Source organism: Bubalus kerabau, chromosome 11 (assembly GCF_029407905.1).
Source record: "Bubalus kerabau isolate K-KA32 ecotype Philippines breed swamp buffalo chromosome 11, PCC_UOA_SB_1v2, whole genome shotgun sequence".
Classification (NCBI taxonomy): domain Eukaryota; kingdom Metazoa; phylum Chordata; class Mammalia; order Artiodactyla; family Bovidae; genus Bubalus; species Bubalus kerabau.
In genome coordinates, this window is record NC_073634.1 from 47,662,013 (window position 1) to 47,685,808 (window position 23,796).

Genomic DNA, 23,796 nt, shown 5'->3' on the forward strand with positions numbered 1-23,796 from the left:
GTTAGTTGTTCCAGACTTGGGTTGGGCTAGAACAGGAACAGTGAAAGTGTGCATGTGCCTGTGCGTGTGTGTGTTGGGGGTGCAGGCTGATGCTTTGTACTGGCTTATTCAGTCCGCACAGTAACAGAGCATCTTCTGTGCACCTAGTTGTCTGTTGGGGGAAGTACAACTGTAACTAAGACAAAAAAGGTCTCCTTACTGGACTAGAGGTAGGGACAGATGATAAGCATGGAAACTGTTAATTTAACAGAGGTATGAGTTATGGAGAAAGTAATGCAATGTTATGTAACAGGATCTGTTTCATTTTCTTTCTTTCTTTTTTAAATTTTATTTTATTTAACTTTACAATATTGTATTGGTTTTGCCATATATCAAAATGAATCTGCCACAGGTATACATGTGTTCCCCATCCTGAACCCTCCTCCCTCCTCCCTCTCCATACCATCCCTCTGGGTCGTCCCAGTGCACCAGTCCCAAGCATCCAGTATCGTGCATCGAACCTGTTTCATTTTCATTTAAAAGTTTTACTAACAATAATTGTATATATTTAATTGTGTATCTTTATGGTGTACAGGGCTTCCCAGATGGTGTACAGGGCCTGGCCCAGATGGTAAAGAATCTGCCTTCAATGCAGGACACCTGAGTTCGACAACTGGGTCGGGAAGATCCCCTGGAGTAGGAAATGGCAACCCACTCCAGTATTCTTGCTGGAGAATTCCTTAGACAGAGGAGCATGTTGGGCTATAGTCCATGGGGTCACAAACAGTCAGAGATGACTGAGTGACTTTCACTTACTTTATTTATAAAGTATACATGATGATTTGATATATGTATACACAGCAGAGTGATTACTACTGCAGCTAATTAACGTCTTCACGTATTTATATGTATGATGAGAGTATCTGAAATGTACTCTCTTAGCAATTTCCAGTTTTCAGTACTTTTTTGTGGCTGTGCAGTGAGGGTTGCTGGATGTTAATTCCCCAACCAGGGATCGAACCCAGACTGACAGCAGCAAAACACGGAGTCCTAACCACTGGACCACCAGGGAGTTCCGAGTACAGTCTTATTAACTATAGTCATCATGCTGGACGCCAGATCTCTAAATTACTTGTCCTACATAACTGTAGCTTTATGCCCTTTGACCGATATTCCTATACCTCCACCCCACCTCCAGTCCCCAGTAGCCACAGTTTTGTTTTCTGCCTCTACATATTCAACTTTTAAATTTATTTTAAATTTTTTTAAAATGTGTGTGACAGTTTATTATTTTCATTTAAATATTTCAGTGTAATAGTCTAAACATTTAAAAATGTAATTCTTTTGAAAACAATACAATTTATTTATGTAAACCCAAGGTTATAAACTGAAAATGACCAGATTTTTTTTATTTCTTTAATTGAAGTATAGTTGACCTACAATATTGTATTAGTTCCAGGTGTTCTGTACAGTGATTTGACATTTATATACATTGAGGATTGATCACCACAATAAGTCTAGTAACCATCTGTTACCTTATAAAATTATTGCAATATTATAGACTATATGCCCTATGCTGTATATTACAGTCTGTACCCATGAGTCTGTTTCTGTTTTTTAGATTCTACATGTAAGTGAAACAATGTGGTTTTTGTCTTTGATTATTTCACTTACTTAGTCTAAAATCTTCTAGGTCCATCCATGTTGTCACAAATAACAAGATCACATTTTTTATGCTGAGTAATATTCCATTACACATACACACGTGCCAAATCTTATTTATCCATTCATCTGTCAATGGACATTGAGGTTTTTATGTCTTGGCTATTGTAAACGGTGCTGCTATGAACATCGGGGTACAGGTGTCTTTTCAAATTTTAAATAATTTAAGTAACTACATGCAGCTAGTGGCTAACACAGTAAGCTCTAGAAGATAACTGGTATAGGACTACTTAGAATATAAGAAGTCGGCTTTTTAGATTTCCTTGACTGATAGAGTATTTTAGTTACTTAGTTCCCAGCTCTTGTCGTTTGGTATGCATTGACGTATTTAGCAACGTCCTTGTCTTGGAGAAAAAATGAGCAAATGAAAATTTAAATAAGCACAAAGGAGACAATACAGACCTATAAGAGATTTAATGATACACTTTAATCTTAAACACATAAGAATTATGTTACGTGTGAAAGACTTCCAAAGAGCAGATGGTCCTTCAGGTTGCAGTATTGGCAGGAAGATGGGAGGCCTGTGCTGGTTAGTGAACTTGCTCTTTATGTTTTAAACTGGTGGGGAGAAAGGAAAGGAAACGTCTGGAGAAGGTGGGATGACAGTAAACCAGTTGGGGTGGGGAGGAGCCTGCGAGACGCGCTTGGACCCAGCGAGGTGGCTCTCTGCTGGAGTTAGGAGGGGGTTTGGCAGCACGAAATCCAGCTGGCAGGCGGTTTGGAAGGTAAGTCGCCCATGTCATAAGGTAAGTCACCCAGGTAGCTGCCTTTGAATCGATGGCTAAAAATGCTTGGGATGTACCTTGTAGGCAGCAAACATTCAGAATTATCGAAAGAGTCTGAGCTAAAGAGAAATGTAATGAGTCTTGTTGTGGGAAAAGAAGGCTGGCAGATGTATGATGAACAGCGAAACAAGTTTTGTAGCTTATAGGCAAGGGAGAGGCTTCTGAACCAGAAGGGTGGCTGCAGAGGTAAGGCATCCTGGAAACACACACTGACCGGTGTTGCTGATGGGTTAGAACACAGTTGAGGAGGGGCTAGAGGGAGGTGGGTCAAGGTGTGAGTCTGGGAGGGGTTGGCAGGGAGTGGGAGGGGAGTCCAGGGAAATGCAGAGGCAGAGGTGAGGGACGGGGGTGGAGGCACTGAAGGAAGAAGTCTGGAGTGAATGAGAACGTTTCAGGGGAAAACAGTCACCGGCAAGAAATAGTAACTATTGACACATTTTAGTGCTGTTTTTACAAATTTGCTTAAACCAACACTGAATCTGAAAACTTGAGTATATTCTTATGTGATGACCAGAGCATATTTAACGTGTTCACACGCATGTGGTCTGTAGAAAACTGACGCATCATGATCATTAGCAAGGATGCCAGGGTTGTAAGTCTCTACCTTCCACCTGGCCCCAACCTCTGTTAGCTCCATCTTTTTTTAGGGTGAACAAAAGCAGACACAAGAAGCACTAGTCCCTCCACCTGAATTCAATATCATGGGGTCAGGGTAATCAACTTTATACCAATTAAATCTGGTGCTTTTACTTCCTTACAAGAATCGAAAGTGGAGACTTAGAGTGGTGTCAGCCATGTTCTTCCTGTAATCATCATCAAATCTCTCGTTCTGGGCCACGGTGAAGTGGTTCTTCCAATCCCCGACGACCCCTGGAACAGTCATGGTAGGGAGTCAGTACTGTGGTGGGAGTGGGGTCGGGGTCGGGGGTTGTAGGGGAGGGGTGGTTCTCTGTTCTTCTGCTCTTGTATGAGGAGTTCTACCCCCTGCCCCGGAGACATTCCTCTGGCTGGCCCAGCAGGGCCTCCTCCAGGAGGGAGGAAGGATCACCTGTCTGGTTTGTGGGTCGGGAGATGGCAAGGTTGTGTGAGCAGCAGGGCTGAGGGCCACTCATGTGTGTCCTTCCTGTGCATCGAAGCAAGGTCTGTGCCAACATGATGTTGCCCACAGAGCAGGCAGGGCCTGCTAGTGGAGGGACTGCACGTGCCGTTTTGAGAGAGGAAGATTCCCCCCAATTCTCCAGTTGCAATCCCTGTTACCTTTCCCAAGCTGGTTTTTCTCCATACTGTCATCTATTATCCTGCATGTTTTTTCATTTGCTTCCTTGTGTACGGCTAGAATATAGTTTCCACAAGGGCTGAGCTTTCCTGTGCTTTGTTCACTGCTCTGAACATTACCCAGAACAGAGCCCAGCACATAGTAGCCACTTGAAAAGTAGTTTTGAATGAATGGACCTTTCTGACAGCCTGGAACTCTCTATAAAGTGGATCCTTTGCTCCATCTGACTCGATTCTGTACCTTTTCACCTTATCAGCCAGAACTCGAGGGAACAGGAGGATACTCGGTTAGACCTAGACACCAAATCTCACTTTCTACTTGTTGCTGAATGTTAATTTCATCGGTGGTTTCTTAAATTGTTCTTTTCCCAGAATCCTTCATTATCAATATTATTTTTCTTTTCTATAGAAAAGAAATTCCCCAGAGACTATTAAATATTGGACAGTTCCCTTAGGATTATGGCCAAAAGGAAACATTGAAAACCTTTTCTCATGAATGGAGAAATCAACTGGTTCATGAATTCATTCGGAATCGACGAGTAGTTTGCCATCGGGTTCTGCTTCATGACGCTAAATGAAGTGTGGTGAACAATTTTATCCAGAACTTTATCATCTAAGCTCTTTCCAATAAATTCTGCCAGCTTCTGAATTTCATGCTTTGGGTTCTACGAGCAGAGTCAAAAAATAAGACTTGGTATAAGATAATGTATACCAATGAATAATAGTCTTAAAAGAATATTGAAGTGAGTTAATAATAGTAATCAGTAACATGCCACGAGTTAAAATTTTTAAAAATCATATCTCACAAATGTTCAGCTTTTCAGAAATGACTCATTTAGATGTGGTGACTCATACTGTTTCTGTATTGCTGCTGCTGCTGCTGCTGCTAAGTTGCTTCCGTGTCCAACTCTTCGTGACCCCATGGGCTGCAGCCCACCAGAAACTCCCATTTCTGGGAGTCTCCAGGCAAGAACACTGGAGTGGGGTGCCATTGCCTTCTCCAGTTCTCTGTATTAACTGGAGTCTTTACACTGTTCTTGCTCTAACATGTCAACTGGGTCATGTTGGTAAGATGCTCGAAACACAGTGACCTGGAGTGCGTGGGACAGGCTGCATGGAGCAGAATGTCCAGGGTCAGGTCCAAATGTCCTGCTCCAGCCCATCTGATAAATGCCCCCAGGGGAGGCACTGAACTGATGCTGAGAGCAGACGTCACAGCGGCTTCGGGGACCTGGCCACAGCGGCTGGTTTCCTGCTTCTGTCTCTGATGTACCTTTCAAAATCAGGCTCTCAGTTACAAATCCAAGGCCAGAGATTGTCATTCTGTACAGACCCAGTGGAGTCACAAAAGTGCTGGGTAGATGACCACTTACCATCAACTCTCATGACACCACCTCCTTCAGTCCTGATAGCATCTCTTGGAGTGTATATTACTATCTCCTCTCTAGTGACTTCTAACATCAAAATTCCTAGATGTCAAACATCTTCACAAAAAAGAATTACCAGCAAGCAGTAAGCCAGAACTTAGGTTCGAGAATCCATAGTGTTTCCCACTGCACCAAATTTCTTAAACTGTTTCTTGAATCTCTCTTATTCCTCTAGCACTAGTGAAAAAAACCAAAATGTACTAGAGTTTTTTCCTTCTAATGGGAATTTTAAGATACACACTGCAAGGGGGGAGAAAAAGCATCGCTCATGTTTGCCATCCTCTGCCTGTAAGGAAAAGGTATCCCACAGCCCAGAGTTCTAGGAAGCTCGGGTGAGACTGTGCTATAGAAACTCATGATGTGCCAGGTGCGCTGTGATGGGTGGATGGGGCAGCCAGCGAAACACAGCATCTCCTGTGCCCGACTGCAATCTGAGGGTCCCTGATGGTGTGCACACATTGCAACTTAAGCATTTATGGTCAAATGGGGACTTGTTAGGTGGCCTGGTCCTCACCTCCTTCATGGCCTCGTAGAAGAGGTAGAGGATGCGGTGCTGGTCCTTGGCCTGCCACCAGCCCTTCACATGGTCGTACCAGGAGCCCCAGCACACTGCAAGATGGGACCAGAATAGGGCCGTGAGTCACAGAAACCCAGTGACAAGTACACTCCCCATCCCCACCGCCGCCCCAGGAGGAGGATCCTGAAGGGAAGGAGGAGGTACGCCTGGCAATTCATTCATGGTAAAGCCAGCTAAGGGAAATCAGTCCTGAATATTCATTGGAAGGACGGATGTTGAAGCTGAAAGTCCAATATTTTGGCCAATACTGATACAAAGAGCTGAGTCATTGGAAAAGACCCTGATGCTGGGAAAGATTGAAGGCAGGACGAGAAGGGGATGACAGAGGATGAGATGGTTGGATGGTATCACTGACTCAATGGGCATGAGTCTGAGTAAACTCTGGGAGTAGGTGATGGACAGGGAGGCCTGGCGTGCTGCAGTCCATGGGGTTGCAAAGAGTCGGATACAAGTGAACAACTGAACTGAACTGAAAGCCAGCAGAGCCCCTGCTGTTCTCAGAAACTGACACCTTTTTTGTAGAGTGTTTGAGAATTTTGAGACAGGATGGAAACCAAGCGCTCACCTTTGCCAGCCAGAAAACTCTCAAAGTACTCTTCCCAGGTGCCCGGAGCAGGAAGGTTTCTATTCATCCTGTGGAAGTGGTAATAAGACACCATGTTGTCCTTGGGATTCCTGGCTACGTAGATCATCTAGAAGCGGAGAGAGGAAGGGGAGAAGCAAAACCAGGATTAGAACAGCAGACAATGATGTGAGAGTGGGCGTATTCCACACAGGTGGGTATTCCTGATGCTGTGTTTCTGTGCTGTGGCTTTTGTGGGAGGTGGAAAGGGTTCATGTCAATCTGCGTATTGATGATATGTGACCAATGGACTTTTTGTTTTTGTTTCTATTTTTAATTTAACAAGTGATGTGTTTTAAGAGGAAATTGAAGCCAGTCTGAGGTCCTTCTAAGGGGCCAAATCTGGATTCCTTTGGCTCCCTACCTTACAGTTTTCCTCCAGGAAAGATGGTGGCAGCAAGTGGAAGGGGAGATGTGTCTTCAACGTCCGGGGTGAGGTCATTGCATTCGCTTGTTCCAAGCCTGTGAAATTAGTTTTCAACAACTTTCCATTATGTTTTTCCATTTGCTTCAGAAACTTGCTGCCCCATTTTTACTCTATTAGGAACACTCCAGACCACCTGTAACTCTCTGTGGCTTCCATATGAGAGAACGGGGGTTTTGGCTAGAGCCGTTTTTGTTTTTGCCACATAGTTTGTGGCATTCTAGTTCCCAGCCAGGATTGAACTCATGCTTCCTGCAGTGAGAGCATCATCTTAACCACTGGCCACCAACAAAGTCTCTAGAACAGCTTTTAACCAGACAATGAGCCAAGTAAAGAAGAACCTAAAAAATTCAAACCCTTCCACCATAAAATTACCTCTCCTAGGCTCGTCTTTGTGGAATGAGTTTAATTCTAATTGGAGAATCAAAACTTACTTTTATTTTAAAACTTTTAAAGTATTTTTTTTAATTTTAATATTTATTTATATTTATTTGGCTGCACCAGGTCTTAACTGTGGCATGTGCGTTCTAGTTTCCCTGAGCAGGGATTGAACCCAGGTCCCTTGCATTGAGAGCTCGGAATCTTAGCCACTGGACCACCGGTAAGTCCTTTAACTTACTTTTGTATGAACAGAAACTCAATTAGAAAATGTCTGAAGTATAGCCATGGCCAGACAGTGAAAAAGAGTCCTGAAGTCCATTGATGGTGGTTTGAACACCTGGGATTCTGAAAGGGCTGCTGTGCTTAGTCACTCAGTCATGTCCACCAGGCTCTTCTGTTTATGGAGTTCTCCAGACAAGAATACTGCCTTGGGTTGCCATTTCCTTCTCTAGGGGATCTTCCCAACCCAAGGATGGAACCCACGTCTCCTGCATTTGCAGGTGGATTCTTTACCACAGTACCACCTGGGAAGCCTGAGAAGGCTGCTGGCTAGTAAAAATTCTGGGGAACGTCTAGACCTGGGGTCAGGTGCAGCCGTGATGTACTCACCAGATCCTAGGGAAGGGATTATCCACTCGATGAAGGGAAATCGCTCATGGGTGGGTGCCCTCAGGCTTTGGTTGACATCACCCCCGTTTTGTATCAAGTCCACAATCTCCTGCGTCCATGTTGTTCCTTGTTCCGTGGGTAAGAATAGGAGGCACAGACATTATCTCCCGCATTTCTTGGGATGTGAGCAAATACTCGTTAGAGCAGCTGTGTGAACATTGAAGCCTGCTTTATAGTGGAATTCAGAAAACATCCTTCTTTGTTTACATCTTGTGTTATCATAATATGGATTTTTAGGCAAACACTCCAGTTTGGAGTGGACATAAGATTCATAAATAGACAGTTCTTCTTTTCTCTGTCACAACCATTCATTAGGGTTGTCATGCTACTGTGTTGGTGTCATTGTTCCTTAGAAAGGTGGAGTGGAAGTCTTTCTCTTTTTTTTTTTTTTTTTTGAGAAAATAATTTATTTAATTGTAAATCAGGAATTTTATTTTAGTTTTTTAACATTGAACTATTGATTTTTGAGTTTGTCCATTTGGATTTTAAACTCAAAATGAATTAAAGATCTAAACGTAAGACCAGAAACTATAAAACTCCTAGAGGAGAACATAGGCAAAACACTCTCTGACATACATCACAGCAGGATCCTCTATGACCCACCTCCCAGAATATTGGAAATAAAAGCAAAAATAAACAAATGGGACCTAATTAACCTTAAAAGCTTCTGCACATCAAAGGAAACTATTAGCAAGGTGAAAAGACAGCCTCCACAATGGGAGAAGATAATAGCAAATGAAGCAACTGACAAACAACTAATCTTGAGAATATATAAGCAACTCCTACAGCTCAACTCCAGAAAAATAAATGACCCAATCAAAAAATGGGCCAAAGAACTAAATAGACATTTCTCCAAAGAAGACATACAGGTGGCTAACAAACACATGAAAAGATGCTCAACATCACTCATTATCAGAGAAATGCAAATCAAAACCACTATGAGGTACCATTTCATACCAGTCAGAATGGCTGCGATCCAAAAGTCTACAAGTAATAAATGCTGGAGAGGGTGTGGAGAAAAGGGAACCCTCTTACACTGTTGGTGGGAATGCAAACTAGTACAGCCACTATGGAGAACAGTGTGGAGATGCCTTAAAAAACTGGAAATAGACCTGCCTTATGATCCAGCAATCCCACTGCTGGGCATACACACTGAGGAAACCAGAAGGGAAAGAGACACGAGTACCCCAATGTTCATCGCAGCACTGTTTATAATAGCCAGGACATGGAAGCAACCTAGATGTCCATCAGCAGATGAATGGATAAGAAAGCTATGGTACATATACACAATGGAGTATTATTCAGCCATTAAAAAGAATACATTTGAATCAGTTCTAATGAGGTGGATGAAACTGGAGCCTATTATACAGAGTGAAGTAAGCCAGAAAGAAAAACACCAATACAGTATACTAACGCATATATATGGAATTTAGAAAGATGGTAACAATAACCCTGTGTACGAGACAGCAAAAGAGACACTGATGTATAGAACAGTCTTATGGACTCTGTGGGAGAGGGAGAGGGTGGGAAGATTTGGGAGAATGGCATTGAAACATGTAAAATATCATGTATGAAATGAGTTGCCAGTCCAGGTTCAATGCACGATACTGGATGCTTGGGGCTGGTGCACTGGGACGACCCAGAGGGATGGAATGGGGAGGGAGGAGGGAGGAGGGTTCAGGATGGGGAACACATGTATACCTGTGGTGGATTCATTTTGATATTTGGCAAAACTAATACAGTTATGTAAAGTTTAAAAATAAAATAAAATTAAAAAAAGAAATTAAGAAAAAAAAAATAAAATAAAATGGAAAAAATAAATAAATAAAAAAAAAAAAAAATCAAGATCCCTTCAAAAGGAAACTTCATTCCTTTTCTCTGATCTTTGAAAAAACGTCATTTCTTTGCTTTCAGACTTAAACCATGAACTCTCCCTAGTCCAGAATGGATCCCCCAAAATTTGAATTATACAGAAGCAAGAGTCCTAACTGACTTTTGATCTCCCTTTTCTTTTACAAGCCCACTTCTTCAGGATTTTTGTTGGTTTTCTTTTGTTTTGCTGGGTTGTAAAAAAATTTGGCAATGACGGAAGAGTAGGAGGCACAGTAAAACAGTAGAGAAAACGGAGGTTTCATTTTATCAAAGAAGCCCACACTGCTAAGCATCAAGCCAGTGAGGTGGCTCTTTAAGCCAATCGCTTGAAAATGAAAAGCAATGACATAAACTGGAACACGAGCAAAATATAAACATGCCTGCATATGTAAATGTTGCCGCCTTTCTCCCTTTACACTGACTTGCTTAACTTTAAATAATATATACAATTTCATAGCTTCTCTTAGAGAAAGGAATTGAATGGTAAGGTGTTCAGTCACAAGGACTAGATCTCCCATCACCATCCCCTCTACTTTTGACATAAAATCAACTAACCATTTTATTAAACACATCTGGTTGTTATACTTCAGTAGTGCAGATGGGGCAAGGGGAAACGAGAGGTTCCTTGATGTCAGCCCTGCAACGTGGGGCTTGATGGGCTGAGGGTTAGGGCAGATGGTGGCAGAACTTGCTGACAACTGATTGTCATGAAGCCCAGGTCTGGGAAATGTAACCCCTGGCAATTCTCTTCAGTCCCCTGCAGGTTTTGGTTTCCTCGGACACCATCCACTTTGTCTGGCCAAGGATCTGAAGACTCAAGTTCCAGAGTCCGGCATACTGAATATGACTTGGCCAAAACAAGAAGCATCTTATAAGACAACACTGCTCTGGCTGCCTGGATCCGTGCTGTATTTATGTGCCAACCGCATGCCCTGTGCCCCTTAGAAGGCAATGCCCCACAGGGATCAGCTCCCTGTCTTTCAACTCTCTCTTTGCTTATTTCATGGCCAACTTACTTGGAGGCTTTGTTTTCATTATGTGCTGAGCACCCACTGACTCACTCAGATTGCCTGTGACTCCCAACATCTTCACCATATGCATTGGGAATCTTGACTAGTCTTGGCACAGAAGCCAATATCCTGATAAGGAAAGGAAATTGATCCATTTGAGGATCACCAAGGTAGACTGTGTCCTACTAAGAGTTCTCCTGCTGCAAAAGCAACTCTGTGTTGCTTCAGACCCAGCAGAGACAGGAAGACACAGAAATTAAGAGGACAGCCCCTCACAATCATTTTCTTGTTGCCAATACTTCCCTTTGCGTACTTCTCTCCAGTAAGTCAACTGGTACATGTAGAATGTTTCTGGCTTTTTCTTTGTCTATGACAATTTTTTTTTTTTTGGGGGTTCAACTGATGGTGTATCCATTCCCCACCCCCACAACCGGAAATAGCTAAGAAATCACTGGGAATTTACATCTGATTACCACAGGTTCATTCTCCTGTATTACAAGGCTCAAAGTTACAAGGAGAAATAATATGTATTTGCTGTGTTGGTCTTTTGTTAGTATTTTTTTTTTTAAGTTAAAATTAAGTGTTACTTTCCTGAGGAAGTAGCCAGAATAATACTCTCTCAAATTCAGAAATGTACTGGCACAAAGTCAGACATTATTTCTAACCACATTATACTCTTTTGTCTGCCAAGACATCTTGACAAGCTTAATATCCGCAGGTAGGCCTATGTGATAATCCCAGCAGTATTCCGGGGATAAGATTTTAGTAGGTTTGTTGAGAAGGAAATACTTGTTTAGATGGCTTTCATCATGCCATTGGGCTTCTATGTCATTTTTCTTGTCCTTGAGGATTCCTTTGAAGCATTCCTGGGTGATGTTAAGGACCTGAGTGGGTGTTCCCTCAAAAATGGCTGCGTGGTAATAAAAATCCCCTTCGCCGAAGGGAATGTATGCTGCAGACTCCTTCCGCCTCTCGTAGGTGAAGTCACTGGGATCTGCCTTGTACCACCAGGCTTGTAGCTGGGCCACCGACTCGCCCAGGGTCTCCACTCCAAACTTGTCTTGGAAGACCTGGTCCACGTCCATGCAGAAAAGGAAGTCAACCTCATGCTGGATGTGGGCCACAATGTGGTCCCCGATGGTCTTCATGCGCATCATGCTGATGTCCTGCCACCTCTTCTCAGGCTTGATCTTAAACACCTTGAAGGAGCGCAGAGGATCCAACTCTATCAAAGGCATCCTGGAGACATCATCCACCATGATATAAAAGATGACTGGGTGGCCAACCATGAAGTGCTTATTAGCAGACGTTAAGAACTCCTCCAAGTAATGCTCAATGTATCTTCCCACGGCGAAAACCGTCAGGCTGACGGTAATTTTCTGCTTGGCATAATAATCGTCTAAGACAGCTCTGTTGTAAGTGCCTTCCCACACCACAGGTGCCTTCCAGTTCGTCATGGTCACAACCTCGGGGCGTTTAAATGGTTGAACCAGTCCGACAGCTTAAGCTTGCTTTCGTCTTCCTTTCTTTGTTCCTTTTCTTCGTCTATGTCTCCATCTTCTTCATGGTAACCATTGTTAAACCACCTCGGAAGCCACCAGCCCTTCTGAATGCTGCTGCCACCGACTTCTGGGTTTATTGATGGGTTTATCCAGAACAAAGAGCCTTCTGGGCTGTGGATATATTCCCAAAACACAACAATGACAGTTGAGACAACCAGCATTGACAGAATCACTTTTCCTTTGACATTCATTATTTTCTCCTCATCGTCTGCTTCTCTCCTCCCAGAGTAAAAGGCAAAAGTACCAAGTTCTATTGAGCTCCGTTCTGCAGAAGGAGGCAGGGCTGGGAGGAAGCGAAGGTACAGCGTTCTGACTCCCGATCCGCAGAAGCTGGGCGCGCTGGGGGCTGGCCGGCGCCTCGGCTCCCCGGCGGCGTCCTCGGCTGCCTGAACAGTCGGCGCGCTGCCTCCTCCCGAGCCCCGCGGGGCGTGCCGGGGCGGGGTGTGCCCGGAAGTCTTTCTCTCCCAGCTGTGATGTGGGGTCGTCCCTGTGTGATCTTCAGACTGTTTCCCAAGTGCACAGCCTGAGGTTGGTACCCAGGAGGCTTTGTTGTGTGTTGGCTAAATGAGCGAGTGATTAGGGCTTAGTCTCTGTGTTCATGCTGTCCTGTTTTTCCTGAAGGCTAGAAAGTGCATTTCCTAGGCTCCTTTGCCACTGAGATTCTCAACACCCTGAGACTGATTTACCTTCTGAGAGTTAAAGGAAGGAGACAGAGGTCTGAGGGTGGCCGCACCGGGTACATGATGTGTGGAAGCCACTCCACACATCTGGGTCAAGCACGGAGGTCGATCCAGAAGCTGCACCCGCACTACCCCTGGAGGAGGGCTTGCGTCTCCAGTTTCGGTCACTTATATGGGCCCCATCCTGACTAGGTTGGGGGCTACTACCTATTCTGCAGCCTTGAAGACCTATTGAACCAGACGTCTGACCACGTCCATGTCAGGAGGAGATCCAATAGCCATGGCATTTTATTTCCTAGACGAGTTGGTCTAATATTATCTGTAATCAACTCTTCATTACGGGTTAAAGGACCAATATTTCTTTAGCTATCAACTCAAAGGAAGTTGGAGTCATCTGTACTCGTTTTGTGTGTTTACTATGAATTTTGGCAGCTTCCTAGGTGGCTCAGTGACAAAGAATCAGCCTGCCAAGCAGGAGATGTGGTATTCTTGCCTGGAGAATTCCATGGACAAAAGAGCCTGGTAGGCTACAGTCCATGGGTTTTCAAAGACTCAGACATGATTTAGCGACTAAACAACTCTGAATTTATAGCGACGGGGTAACATTGGGGCAGGTTCCAGTGCAGCTGGAGGTTCAAAGTCAGCTGGTCCTTGGGGTCAGAGGTCAGTGATTCTACAATGTGTGTATCTCTGCTCAGTCACAGAGTGTTGACTATTCTGCGAAAAACCTAGGTGAAAACCTTTACATCATCTGAGCTTGTTTCTTGTTCCCTTTTATCAATATATCCTTTATTAGCATATGCAGTTTTCATGACTGATTAAATACTGCATTAGTCGGTAGGTAAGTGCTTTTCTTTCTGTTATTAGATTGTAACCCCTAACCCATGAAAACTCTAAATGAACCAAACTTTAATGCTCACTTTTGGTAGGTGGGGAAAGATGAAAGATTAAGCACTGTACTGAAATTATGGTGATAGAGTAGAACTGTGAGTGAAATAAGGCAGTGAGTTGTGATTCCCCACCAGTGGTTACTTTCAGAAACTCACATTTAGAAAATTTTAATTCTGAACAAACTCATGAGAAGTAATAGAAAGCCAGGGCTGATTTGAAACCAGTTGACACGTGAGTCTAAGGTCCCATCTGCCTGCAGAGCCTTTTATCAAATCAATACAGATAAAGTCAAAGGGTGGGTGGAGTGTGTCTGTGTGTGCCCATGAGTGAACGTAGCAGAAATTATTGACAGTTATTGATTTTGCAAAGAGCAAATGTATGTGCAGTTGGGGTATGAGCTGAGTACTGTGTTTTGGTCTAACTGTAGATTCAAACAAATAGCTGCAGAGAACTCCTCGTCCCGGCTCACCCCCAAATTTACGTGACGCAGTGGCTGAGCTCAAGTTTGTCCTGTTTCTACAGTAACTTTGTTAAACTGATTATTGAAATAAGAAAGCAGGCTCACAACATACCACCGGGAGGGTGGAGATGCAGAGAGCAGTCTGGGACCCTGAGCAGGGGGATTTATGAGTTCAGCCTTGCAGAACATAAGCCCCCTTCTCCACTCGCCTGCTCCCCCCACCAGCTGGGGGTGCCCGGTCTGGCTCTGCTGTAAGGGCCTGCCCTGGTAACAAGTAAATCAACAAGCCTGGCCCTTTTGTTTCAGACTGTTTGATTTACTCTCTTGCAGGTACTCTCTTGCAACATGATTTACTCTCTTGCAACATGTACTTCATGGGGAGTATTAAATTCTTAATATGTGTAGGTCATTTTAATGTTTTTTGTGTGGTCCCCCCGCCCCGCCCCCGTGATTTGTGTTGGCCGTATCCCTCTGGCCACTCAATGGTTTTCTGCTCAAATCCCGGTGGGTTTCTCAACATCCTCAGTGCTGCGTCTTGCTTGCTTCTGTCCCTGCCCCTCCTCCCACCTCCCCTGTCCCTTGTCCCTCCCGCCTACCTGCTTTCGGGTAGGTAGAGATGAGCAGGTCGTCAGGCCTGGCTTGGAAGCTCCAGATCTGATCCCAGGTGTCACAGGTGGGCGTGGGCTGCAGGATGCCTTCCACATAGTCCACAGCCAGGCGACTCACACTCTCAAATTCCAAAGCCTCCATCTTGTTCAAGGCCAATGTCAGGAGTCAGAAATTTCAGCTCCGGAAAGCATTACCCTCAGACAGCTCAGAGCTGCGTGCTCGGCGGCTTACAGACAGGGCAGGGCTGAGACCTCAGGCCCTGCCTGGAGTTGCCCGTCGACGGGCAGCTGGCTGGCCAGAGAGTGGCAACTCTGGCTTAGGACTTTGCACACAGCACTTCTGACCAGCTGTAGCTGCCTCCGGGAGGGGCAGTGACGTAGCTGCCTAGCCCTCTGCTCTCTGGGCTGCACCGCGGCTCCCCGCCTCCGGCTGTGTCCCTTGTGCCTTGAGCCACTCTTCTCTGCCCTTAGCCATGGTCAGGGCCACCTCATTTGCAGTCTTCCTCTGCATTCACAAAATAATTCACAGATCTCTTTAATTCTTTCTTCTGGGAATTTTAAGCTCATTACAAAGTTGCAGGAAATCTGCATGTGGTCTTACAAGTTGCAGCAGAGACTCACTTCCTTGAAAGGCTGGAGGGAAGTTTTTGCACTGCCAACAGTGAGAGCTTAGACCCAACCTTGCAGTGCAGATGTGGGGGTGGGAGATCAGCAGTGTTATTTTTAAGACTGAAATAGAGGAGGCTCCCATAGGAATGATTCTCTTCCAGTTGTAGGCTGTTTAGTGTCAATATCAGCCCTGGTCTGTTCACAGACAATAAAACATGTTTGTCCCTTAGAAGCCAAGTGGATACGAAAGCCACAGAGTTACAGAAGGCCCATCCTCTGACTTTTTCTTCCTGGAGTTCACCATCCAGGCTCATGCCGGATCCCACCCCATCCCAGCAACGCCTCCCCCACAACCCCCACGAGCCCCTTGTTTTCCTAAAAGCCCTAGTGTTTATTTATGCTGCTTGTTCCTTTCCTTGGAATCATTCCTGGCTCCTGCAGTTTTGTTTTCTTTTCCCCCCTCCTGTTTCCACCACAACCCTTCCTGGCTGACCGCTTCAAAAACAAAAGCAATCAAAACCACAGTGAGGTACCATCTCATGTCGGTCAGGATGGCTGCCATCAAAAAGTCTACAAACAACAAATGCTGGAGAGGGTGTGGAGAAAAAGGGAACCCTCTTACACTGTTGGTGGGAATGCAAACTAGTGTAGCCACTGTTCACTACAGACAGCAGTGTGGAGATTCCTTAAAAAGCTGGAAATAGAACTGCCATACAACCCAGCAATCCTACTGCTGGGCATGCACACCGAGAAAACCAGAATTGAAAGAGATCCGTGCACTCCAATGTTCGTTGAAGCACTGTTTGCAACAGCTAGGACATGAAAGCAACCTAAATGTCCATCGGCAGATGAATGGAGAAGAAAGCCGTGGTACATATACACACAATGGAGTATTACTCAGCTATTAAAAGAATGCATTTGAGTCAGTTCTAATGATGTGAATGAAACTGGAGCCTATTATACAGAGTGAAGTAAGTCAGAAAGAAAAACACCAATACAGTATATTAATGCATATATATGGAATTTAAACAGATGGTAACGATGACCCTAGATGCAAGACAGTAAAAGAGACACAGATGTAAATAACAGTCTTTTGGACTCTGTGGGAGTAGGCGAGGGTGGGATGATTTGAGAGAATAGCATTGAAACATGTATATTACCTTATGTGAAGTAGATGACCAGTCTAAGTTCAATGCATGAAACCAGGCATTCAAAGCCGGTGCACTGGGACAACCCAGAGGGATGGGATGGGGATGTTGGGACCCATGTACACTGTGGCTGATTTATGTCAATGTATGGCAAAAACCACCACAATATTGTAAATTAACCTCCAATTAAAATTAATTAATTAACTTTTAAAAAAACTCATTAAAAAAAAAGGCAAAAGCAGAGCAGACCCACCCAGCCCTCCTGCTTCTCCTTGCGGTATTATCAAGTACATCTGGTCTTTGTTTCTGGTTCCTGATGCTGTGTCTAAAAAACCCTTAGAAGTTTCTGAGCAGTTGGAGCCTTTGGCTGTTTGTGTTGAGTCCCTGTGGACCCCACCTGGGTTGTCAGGGAGATCACATGTGCTGAACATGTGGATGCTTTCTGGGAGGGGCTGCCTGGAGGCTCCTTGAGGATGAGGGACAGGGCTCGACAGCTCTGCCCCTTTCCCCCGAGAGCCTGACCCTGCGTCTGTACACTCACCTGCCCCGATCTGTATTGTCTACGTCCGACACAACTGTAATTGTAGGTGCAGCACTTTCAGTGAGTTCTGTTTATCATCATGGAACCTACAGGGGCATGGGGACGCTCCCCCCACCCCAACTTAGAGCAGGTTGATTAGCAGCACAGATGGTCCACAAGGCTTGTGCTTGCATGTGAACGGTGGTGGGGGAATCTTGTGAAAGATTTTATCCTTGACCTGCAGGTCTGTGCTAACCCTGGGTCGTCAGTGTCAAGACAGAATTGAGTTGAATGGACAGAGAACTTTCTTGGGATGCTTTCCCTGCCCCTAGCAATCCAGATGCTGTTCCTGTAGCAGGAGTCTCACTTCTTGCTTCAATCCCTTCCCAGAGCTTCACAGCATCCCACGGGGGCCTGTAGGTGGGGACCTCTGTGGTACCCAGGACCCCAGGCCGTGCAAATTCCCCACTCTGCAGGGCCAATGCCCTGTGCCCCCTTCAGGTCTTCTCTAATATCCTCCCCAAAGTGCCCCCTCTGGAGAGCCCGTCCCTGATCTTGAGTGTCTCCCACGTCCCTGCTGGTGGCCCCTCCCTGTCCTTTGGGGCTGTGGTTTGAACTCAGTCCCGTGTCCTCCACTGGCCATGTCCGCACTGCGGGCAGCTCTGTGTCTGGGGTGTGTGTCCTGGGAAAAAGGAAAGAGTGAAACTAACTGAAGAACTGAGGGTGAGGTCTATGGGCCGCAACCGTGGCGAGAGGGGGAGGTTCAGGTGAGCCTGTGGCTTCGGCCAGTCTCTGTGATGACAGCCAGATGTGGACGCCTGCCCCGAGCCCTGCACCAGCTCCCCCAGCCGGGGGCCGGACACAGGGTGCTGACTGCTCTGCCCTCACAGCCCGACTTTCCTTTGTGAAAACAGGGATCATAACAGCCCCCGACCCTGTGAGTGACAGAGTGTGTTTACTGCTTGGCAACAGGGAGGGAGTGCAGTCAACAACCTTAACTGTGAGTAGTGTCCCGTGACTGTGACCTCGGCGGTTCCTGGGCCCTCCTTGCCCCTCAGCCTCCCTGTCAGCTGTTGGGAGATGGAGGGACACTTGGGATCAAGATTACCAGGTGGAATTCCTGGCCCTAGCATGCATTTGGAAAGACTTAGAAAAATCATCTATAATTTTTGGTTACACTTCTCTTCTGGGCTTCATAGTCTGTGTTCCAGCAGCATAGAGAACGGGAAGCTTAGCCACATCCTGGTGGTTGTGTTTAGTCCCTTGTGTGCTGGGGACATCGGCTGAGACAAAACGGAGGGAAGCTGAAGGTGTCACGTAACTTGAAAAATTACCATGGCTGCACAGATGTTTCCTGTTCTCCTTTGTTCTGTCACTAAGTCATGTCTGACTCCTTGTGACCCCATGGACTGCAGCATTAATATTTTCTCACAAATGCAGGAGAATTAAATAAACGTTGCACTTAGTTATAAAATTGTCCAGTGTCAAGTCTGTGTCTGGCAGACATTGTTTTGGAATTCCAAGCATCTGGGGTTGGATTGGCGCTGTCCCTCAAGAGTCGTGTGAGCTTACAATTATTTAATCTCTTCTGGTGTTAGAGAAGACTCTTGAGCCTCTTGATGAAAGTGAAAGAGGAGAGTGAAAAAGTTGGCTTAAGGCTCAACATTCAGAAAACGAAGATCATGGCATCCAGTCCCATCACTTCATGGGAAATAGATGGGGAAACAGTGGAAACAGTGTCAGACTTTATTTTTTTGGGGCTCCAAAATCACTGCAGATGGTGATTGCAGCCATGAATTTAAAGGACACTTGCTCCTTGGAAGAAAACTTATGACCAACCTAGACAGCATATTCAAAAGCAGAGACATTACTTTGCCAACAAAGGTCTGACTAGTCAAGGCTATGGTTTTTCCTGTGGTCATGTATGGATGTGAGAGTTGGACTGTGAAGAAGGCTGAGCAGTGAAGAATTGATGCTTTTGAAGTGTGGTGTTGGAGAAGCCTCTTGAGAGTCCCTTGGACTGCAAGGAGATCCAACCAGTCCATTCTGAAGGAGATCAGCCCTGGGATTTCTTTGGAAGGAATGATGCTAAAGCTGAAACTCCAGTCCTTTGGCCAGCTCATGCGAAGAGTTGACTCATTGGAAAAGTTTAATTAGGTCCCATTTGCTTATTTTGGTTTTTAGTTTCATTATTCTAGGCAGGGTGTTGGGAAAAGATCTTGTTGTGATTTATATCAAAGTGTGTCCTGCCTATATTTTCCTCTAAGAGTTTTGCAGTATCCTTACAGATAGACTTTTAAAAATCAAGGCATAATTAACAGACAGTAAGAAGCACAGAGCTTCAGTGTACAAATTGATGGATTCTCCCTCCTGCACATGTCCTGTGACCTCCCCCAGGTCAACATGCAGAGCACCTCCACCACCTGCCTTCCTTTCCGTCCAAACCCTCACCGCCTGTTCTGACTTCTGTTCCCACGAGTGAGTGTCTCCTCACAGGAACCTCCCCTTCGTTGCAGCACACCTTATCCTCGGTCCCTGTTTGTCCCCTGGGCTTACCTTCCCCACCGCCACCTCTTTCTCTTTCCTACAGACTCTTCCTCCTCCTCCATTCCACACTGGATGCCCCTACATCGGGAAGATATGCGCTCCCCCTACCTAAGTGTTCTCCTACCTTATGGGTATGTCCTTGCATGTTTATTTTAGGTTCCAAGAAGGGTGAGTGCTACGAACAGTATAAACCACAGAGGCAGATGACCTCTGCTTCTGAATTTTTGAAATTGGAGAAAACAAAGCAGTGAAGTCATCTCGGGGCAGGAATTTTTATAATCCAAGGAGGATAATGCAAGTATTAGCAATTTTTGTCTGCACCAAAGACACACAGAACCTTGCAGGGTGTTGAACAAATAACCAGGGGGTTTTGAGCCAAGTAGAGCAACAGCTGAGCGACTGAACTGAACTGAACTGAACTGAGAGCAGCAACAGGTGGAGAAGAAACTATTTTGTGTGGTGGTAGGTACTTGGAGGTAGTAATATTACATTGGTCTCATAAGGCAAGAAGCAAATCATGTCTGAGACCCAAAGAGGCTGTAGAGCCAGTTGCATAATTCTTGCCTCTGTGACGGGAAGAACACTGTTTTTCTGGGATGGGAAGAACACTGTTTTTCTTGGACTTTTCTGGCCATTGTGGTTCAGCTGGCTTATCTAATCTCAAGGATCCAGGAGCCAGTGCAGTTCCCACAGCCTTCAGAATGTGTGAATGTGTTTTGTGGACATGTGTGCAGGGTCATGTCCTTGTAGCAGAGGGAGAGGATTCTAGTGGGCTTGCCTGTCTCTTTCATCACCCTTTTATGAGTTCGTGTTAGAACCCATACACGTGGGTGGGCCTGGACTGACTTGCCTAAGAGCTGGTACACAAAGGCTCCCTGGGCAGGGCTGGGGCCTTGTGTCTGGATGGGTCTGGCCGACTTTCCTCCCCTGAAGAGGAGACTCTGTTGAGGTGTGGGACCCTCCCTGTTCACAGAAGCTTCTAAGGGCTGACTCCATGTTCCAGGCCGGTGGGACCGGTGTCATCCTGTGGAGTGGTCTGCAGGGGAGGGGAGGGGAGCAGAGGGTGAGCCAGGGGTGCAAGAGAGAAAACCCTGGTGTACCCTCCAGAGTCTGCAGGTGAGAGCAGGTCCCTGGAGTGCCCTTTGGCAGATCCGAGGAGACCTGGGGCCAGGAAGCCCTATTCCTGGTTTGCACAAGCTCAGGACTTTTCTTCCTTGTTCGGTAAATAGAAGTGTTGATTCCTCCAGGTGCATCTTGGGTCCTCTAACTGTAGGGATCTGCTCAGGTCTCCTTTTTCTCCTAGTCATTAGATCTAAGAACTCTATCTGCTTCATTCCTTCCTTAAACTCGACTTTGCCCAAATTAACTCCTTGACCTCCTGGGTTTCCCAATCCAGAAGGTCTCCAAATCTCTCCCTTTGGGCTCACGCAGGTTTCCCTGGTGGCTCACATGGTGAGCTTACAATGCAGGAGACGCAGGTTTGACCCCTGGATCAGGAAGACCCCTTGGAGAAGGAAATGGCAACCCATTCCAGTATTCTTGCCTGGGAAATCCCATGGACAGAGGAGCCTGGAGGGCTACAGTCCATGGTGTCTCAAAGAGCTGGTCATGACTGAGTGACTGACTCTAACTGGCTACACAGAGGCTCCATCATGGCTGGTTGATTATATCACTGACCACCAGTGCTTGAACTCAGTTTCCAGCCATCCCACCCCAGAGGTCCAGGGCCGGCCTCAAAGTTCTCACACCTGATCACCCTCGTGTGGACTTTCTAAAAGTCAACACATTAATATAACAAAAGACTCTTTTGCTGCTAGGAAACCCCCAGGGTTTTAGGAGATCCATGCTAGGAACAAGATAAAGATCAAATATATGTATTTCTTATTATAAACTACAACATCACAGTAGCTATGATCATGGTCCCCATTTTCCAGATGAGGAAGCTGAGGCAAGAGAGTGAGGCAGTGAGCACAGGCAAGTAACTGGCAGGGTCAGTTCAGCCCTGATCTGTGGCTCCAGGGCTTGTCCAGTGCATCAGGTCACCACTCCACCCCCACCCCCACCCCTACCCCCACCCCCCACTTGGTCCTGAAGACAAGCCCAGGATGCCTTTGGGTTAAAGGTTATATTACTGACAGAACTGGGTTCTGTCTGCCAATCTGCTGACACCAGGTTGTGGTGAAGGCAAGTGCAGGGCTTATTGTAGGAGAACATCAAGCAAGGAGAACAGGCAGCTCATCCTCTATGCCCTGGGCCCGCCCTGCTCCCACCCCTCCACCCACAGAGCACATGCTGAAATGCCGGTCCACCTGTTGCCTTCTTTCTCAGAGGCTCGGGGGGTTCTCAAGGCTCTTGGATTATGAAGAGCATCTTGGGCACTGTGGTCAAGACCCATCTTCCTCTCACCTCCTCTGTGGCCCCTGAGCTCAGGTCCTGGAACAGGCATGGCACCACCTCAACCACGAGCCTCTCCCCATGTCCCCTCCCTTGGCTTGCCTTCTTTTCCTGATCAAGGCCATTGCTGCAGCTTCTGGGGAGGCTAAACCCTCAGACCCAACCACAGTTGATGAGCTCTGTGCTCCGAGAACCATGGCCACCCCTCTCTCACATGTGAGGGTCCTCGCTCTCCTGACCTTGGTCTCACTTCCCACCCAGCGGCCTCTGGGAGGAGTCTTCCTCACCGCTGTGTCATCAGCATTCACGAAGCTGCTGTCCAGTCGTGAACCAATGAAGCATGGATGGAACTCTTTCTCAGATGAAATGTCTTCTTAAAATCATCCTTTCTGGCTGTTGACAAGTCCAGGCGTCCAGCCAGAGAGCATGCTACGGCCTCCTCATCTTGGGTTACTGCTTAAATACCCAACCCTGGAACGGGTGTTATTTCTACATCTCTGCTCCTGTGAGCTCTCCTTAGTGAGCTGTTGAGAGCTGGTCCAATTACAGACATTGTGTTTTTACCTGCAAGTCTGCATTCTGTTAGGACGTTGGTTAGAATGTGCTCCAGTCAGCATGGGGTTTCCCTGGGGTTGTTGGAAAGGTGGATGTAGAGGTGACTTGCAGGTATTTTAACAACCTGCAGCCCATCTAAGGGCTTCCCAGGTGGCTCAGTGGTAAAGAAATTGCCTACCAATGCAGGAGACATAAGAGACATGAGTTCAATCCCTGGGTGGGGAAGATCTCCTGGAGGAAGGCATGGCAACCCACTCTAGTATTCTTGCCTGGAGAATCCCATGGACAGAGGAGCCTGGTGGACTACAGTCCATGGGTCTGATGTGATGAAGTGACGTGGCACACATGCATACCCAGGTCATCTAATCTCCCAGAACAGATTTTTAAACCCTCTGATTCACTAAGACTGAAGTCCATGTGCTTGGTTCCTAGTTGTTGAGGACTAGGAAAGAGTTTAACTTAACAAACAAACCACAATGCAGTTTATGGGTTGGACTGTATCTGACTCTGGAACAAATCATTTTTTTAAAAAACACTTCCTTCCCATATACAAATAATTATTTTCTGTATTAATCATGTGTAGAAACAAATAATAAAACATCAGTAAGAAAACATAGTCAATGAAACTTTTATTCCACTTTGTGTATAGACTCATTCCAGTTAAAAAGAAATCGCAAGTCTATTTTACTAAAACGAAAGTGTCCAGAAAAAGTACAATTCAGACAGTGACTAAATCATACCACTGACGTAATATTTCATTTTCTTGATTCATTCTTGAGTTTTAAAACAAATAACTGACTATTAGAAAAGTAAATTTCAATTTTAAAGTTATTTAAAATCAGTAAACTATTTTCTGTGTGAACAAAACTTTGAACTCACTAAACAAAAATTTTATACATCACAATTCACATCCATTTAAATTTTACCATTTTAAAATCAGAATACAAGCAAAAATTCCAAGGAGTCATGCAATTGACAGAGGTGAACAAATAAGTTCTGCTTCTCTGTCTTTAAACCAACTGTGTATCATTATTCATTCTTAATCCACCACTAAGTTTAGATATGGAAACACTCCGGTA

General features: G+C 45.5%; 3 protein-coding genes and 2 long non-coding RNA genes across 6 annotated transcripts in view; 2 read left to right on the forward strand and 3 right to left on the reverse strand.

The window, feature by feature from the left end:
• The window catches only part of GCC2 (GRIP and coiled-coil domain containing 2), a 128,192-nt gene that overhangs the window by 38,977 nt on the left and 65,419 nt on the right, over positions 1-23,796 (reverse strand). The window lies entirely within an intron of this gene.
• LOC129623144 (sulfotransferase 1C4-like) lies at positions 1,508-15,499 on the reverse strand. Of its 2 annotated transcripts, XM_055540251.1 has the most exons (7): positions 14,933-15,493; positions 7,802-7,927; positions 6,752-6,849; positions 6,331-6,457; positions 5,703-5,797; positions 4,246-4,426; positions 1,508-3,356 (listed from the first exon to the last, which is right to left on the reverse strand). In XM_055540251.1, the coding sequence occupies exons 1-7, from the start codon at positions 15,084-15,086 to the stop codon at positions 3,241-3,243; spliced, it is 897 nt and encodes a 298-aa protein (XP_055396226.1). In that variant the 5' UTR covers positions 15,087-15,493; the 3' UTR covers positions 1,508-3,240. The 2 variants fall into 2 exon arrangements, with proteins under 2 accessions (XP_055396226.1, XP_055396227.1); XM_055540252.1 differs by lacking the exon at positions 7,802-7,927 and having other exon boundaries at positions 14,933-15,499.
• LOC129623147 (uncharacterized) lies at positions 3,247-4,410 on the forward strand. Its single transcript, XR_008700383.1, has 2 exons — positions 3,247-3,370; positions 4,171-4,410. It is a non-coding gene; the product is annotated as an uncharacterized LOC129623147 (long non-coding RNA).
• Positions 6,469-10,616, forward strand: LOC129623148 (uncharacterized). The gene is made up of 3 exons (XR_008700384.1): positions 6,469-6,541; positions 7,316-7,412; positions 10,487-10,616. It is a non-coding gene; the product is annotated as an uncharacterized LOC129623148 (long non-coding RNA).
• LOC129623143 (N-acetyllactosaminide alpha-1,3-galactosyltransferase-like) lies at positions 11,324-13,587 on the reverse strand. The gene is given in 2 exon segments (XM_055540250.1): positions 11,324-12,229; positions 12,232-13,587. Coding segments are annotated over 2 exon segments (1,104 nt in total). The 5' UTR covers positions 12,497-13,587; the 3' UTR covers positions 11,324-11,390.